A 3,024-nucleotide genomic window follows, 5' to 3' on the forward strand; every position below is an offset into this window, starting at 1 on the left:
ACTTACCCCAGATCAAGTGTAGGTTCCGCACCAAGTCAACAACGTCCATACCTTGAACTATGTAATACGGACGGCTTACAATAAGCCCCTCACACTCTAGTAGTACCTGTTGCCAAAGGAATTCCGGCCGAGCTTCACGACGTCCGTTACCCCGCATGAGTCTTGGTCGTACGTTACACACGTGAGTGGTACTGGTAACGGGATTCAGAGTTACAGAGCATGCATCACAGGGATACTCGAATACCTGTAGTAGATTCCTAGCCATCGGATTAGGGACTAGCACTGGTCGGTCCGCTCGGCAGTTGGGGCAAACGTTTCGGGTCAGTTGTTCCAAGCACGCGTGACACATGGTAAACACACAGCACGATGTGGTAGTTACCGTCTCCGACACGGCAACGCATATACCACAGGTGAATATGCGATCACGAATTCCAACGACATCCACCGTAGTGCTGGTCTCGGTGCGCTCTCGCTTTAGCAAAGCAGTGGTGGTCGCAGTACGTATTTCCTCGCTAACAGACAAGGACGGCTCTAGGGTGGAAGGGATTTGTGGGACATCACCGTCATCCTCGTCAAACGATGCGAGCAAGGTCGTATTCAAGCTCTGGTGATAGTCCCACATACTCTCTTCGAGAACTCGGGATATCTCTTCGTCATCCTCCTGTTCAGATGCGGGTGGGTAGTTATTAGTAGCGTCCATTGTAACCTTTGCGTCGTTGTCGCTATGTCTTTGCTTGTATATCAATACACTTACTTGTTGCAGAGGTAATGTAAACTCAACTCTGCTTGGGTGTTGTCATTTTATAGAGACTCCCGCTAGCCCGCGCGTCGCGGCCGGGAGGTAACACCACGGTTCACCATTCAGCCCCAATCCGTCGACCCACCCCTAATCGATGCGCAAAAAAAGGGGTTTTTCGTATAAAAGCAGCTCCCACAAGCCCTTGAACGATCACATGTTGATTTGCAAAGATAGTTTTAGATTTAGGGAAAAAGGGTAGTCCGAGTGAATATTCCAGTCAAAGTATTCTACCCTAACCGCAATCTCTTTCTAGAAAGCCAGTATGTTTACTCCCGATAATAATATGATTGGATGCGGCGGCCCGCTAACCTTGGCCGTTGCCATTTCCCAGATCAAGGAGCGCCGTCGCAGCCCACGGACCGGCGCCACTGTCCTTATCCCGCCGTGCACGCCAATTCAACGCACCACACCCAGTGGTGACCTATCGAACTCGGATGCCAATATTTATGCACCAAAGTATCTGCTCAACGAGTTTAAGAACGGACACAAGACCGTTCGTGTGTACCGCGGCATGGTGGTTAAGTTGTACAAGGGAGACGCTGATGTAGCCTCTTGCGCTACGCACGAGCACCGGATGGCAGTTCTGTTTGCAAACCATCCGCACATTATGAATGCTCGAGGTGACATTGTGTTTAACCAGCCTCGAAATCTTACGGTCCTTCGATTTACCAACCACGGCTTTGAACTTAACGATGCCATCAATCGCGGGATGACGGTTGCGCAGAAGGTGTTGGTGGTATCTCAAATTGCGTCTGCAGTGCAATTTATGCACTCTAAGGGCTATGTGCATCGTGACATTAAGATGGATAATGTGTGCGTGAGTCGAACGACAACCGCAGCGACCAGTGGTGGGGCTAGGCTAAATCATGTAGTGGCTACTCTGGTGGATCTTGAGACCTGTATGGTGGCTGATGAGATCAACCCGCATCACGCAGTGGGTACACGAGCGTATTTCCACCCGAAAATGATGACCAATGCGGCGCAAAAGCGAGCCCCGTACGCCGACCTTAGTGTGTATGAAGTGGACGTGTGGGCCTTTGCCGTAATGGTACTGGTCATGTTTAGAGAACAACACGCCTGGTCTGTCCCCCATGCGTCAAACCGCAACTACCAGAAGTTTCAGAGCTATGTTTTCGATACCCCCAGTGCGTGGGTCGAGGACTTGCGGATTGTTCAGAGTGCCGGGCTGAACCGCAACGTTGTAGCGGAAAACATGGTTTACACGGCTCTTCGTGTGTTGCGTACTTATCACCAGTCTCCACCCACAGCACTCGAAAGTCGTGAGGGTCATGACAATAGTCCGGCCAGCATTATGGAGGCATTTACGTGGCGCCCGTGAACAAAGTATGTTGGGATGCTGGACATCTCGACCATACATGTCTTAGAAGTACTAGACCATGTAGATACGACTTAAGAAATATGAATAAAAACTTGTAAAGCAAACTCTAAACCTCCAACTTTATAGGACACTTTTAACCCTTTGCTCTCTATACAATGACTAGAATCATCGATCTTGATTTACTTGAACCATCTGTCCCCACTTTAGGACACACATTTGCGGTAAGGGATTATTGTCTGTGGATAATTGACCGTGTGTGTACATTTTGAGTTTGAGTGTATTGGCCAAGAAAACCCATCATGAAATCGAGGGTTAAACCCCTAGACCCTTCCAAAATAAAGTAGTTACGGAAACATGTTTAACAAACATCCCTAAAATGTAGTTGGGAAATAAGTTTAATAAACAACTTATATTCGACCACAATTTACAAGTTAAATAAACAACTTGTAAAATATGGTCCAATTTATGGGAAGGACGATGGCAAAGATATTCGTGTGGCGCGAGAACATAGGGTTTAAATAACTTTTATTTACAACAATATATACTCTCAGTGCAGGTCAGACGCTAATGTTTTTATATAAAACAAACCCCTGCGCTCTATCTTGCTCAAAATCTAAAGTGGAGGGGAAACTTGAGATCTTTCATTACCGTGCGCTTAAACTCCGAGTGTTGGTACCAATCGACGTTACTGTCGAGAATCACTGTTTCGTGCCTATCCTCTTCAAATACCTGTCTAACCACAAACTTAATGTCGGGGCACACTCGGCGCCACACGGCTTGGGTGCTTGTATCCACCGGTTCGTGGGTCTCGACAAGTCGGAGGTTGGTGGCGTTTTGGGGAACGCGATCCGGTAGTTCCGGTACTTGGAGGAATAGGACGGACGAT

General features: G+C 48.0%; 2 protein-coding genes across 2 annotated transcripts; one reads left to right on the forward strand and one right to left on the reverse strand.

Moving 5' to 3' along the window:
• Positions 1-244: 244 nt before the first annotated feature.
• SARC_13826 (hypothetical protein) lies at positions 245-700 on the reverse strand (the record flags this gene model as incomplete). Its single annotated transcript, XM_014292041.1, has 1 exon — positions 245-700. A coding segment is annotated over one exon (456 nt), but the record flags the coding sequence as incomplete, so codon positions are not given.
• Positions 701-1,061: 361 nt separating this feature from the next.
• SARC_13828 (serine/threonine protein kinase) lies at positions 1,062-2,138 on the forward strand (the record flags this gene model as incomplete). Its single annotated transcript, XM_014292042.1, has 1 exon — positions 1,062-2,138. One exon carries the CDS (start codon positions 1,062-1,064, stop codon positions 2,136-2,138), a length of 1,077 nt encoding a protein of 358 aa, XP_014147517.1.
• Between the last annotated feature and the right edge of the window lie 886 nt (positions 2,139-3,024).

This window comes from Sphaeroforma arctica (assembly GCF_001186125.1).
Source record: "Sphaeroforma arctica JP610 unplaced genomic scaffold supercont1.3791, whole genome shotgun sequence".
Taxonomy (NCBI): Eukaryota; class Ichthyosporea; order Ichthyophonida; genus Sphaeroforma; species Sphaeroforma arctica.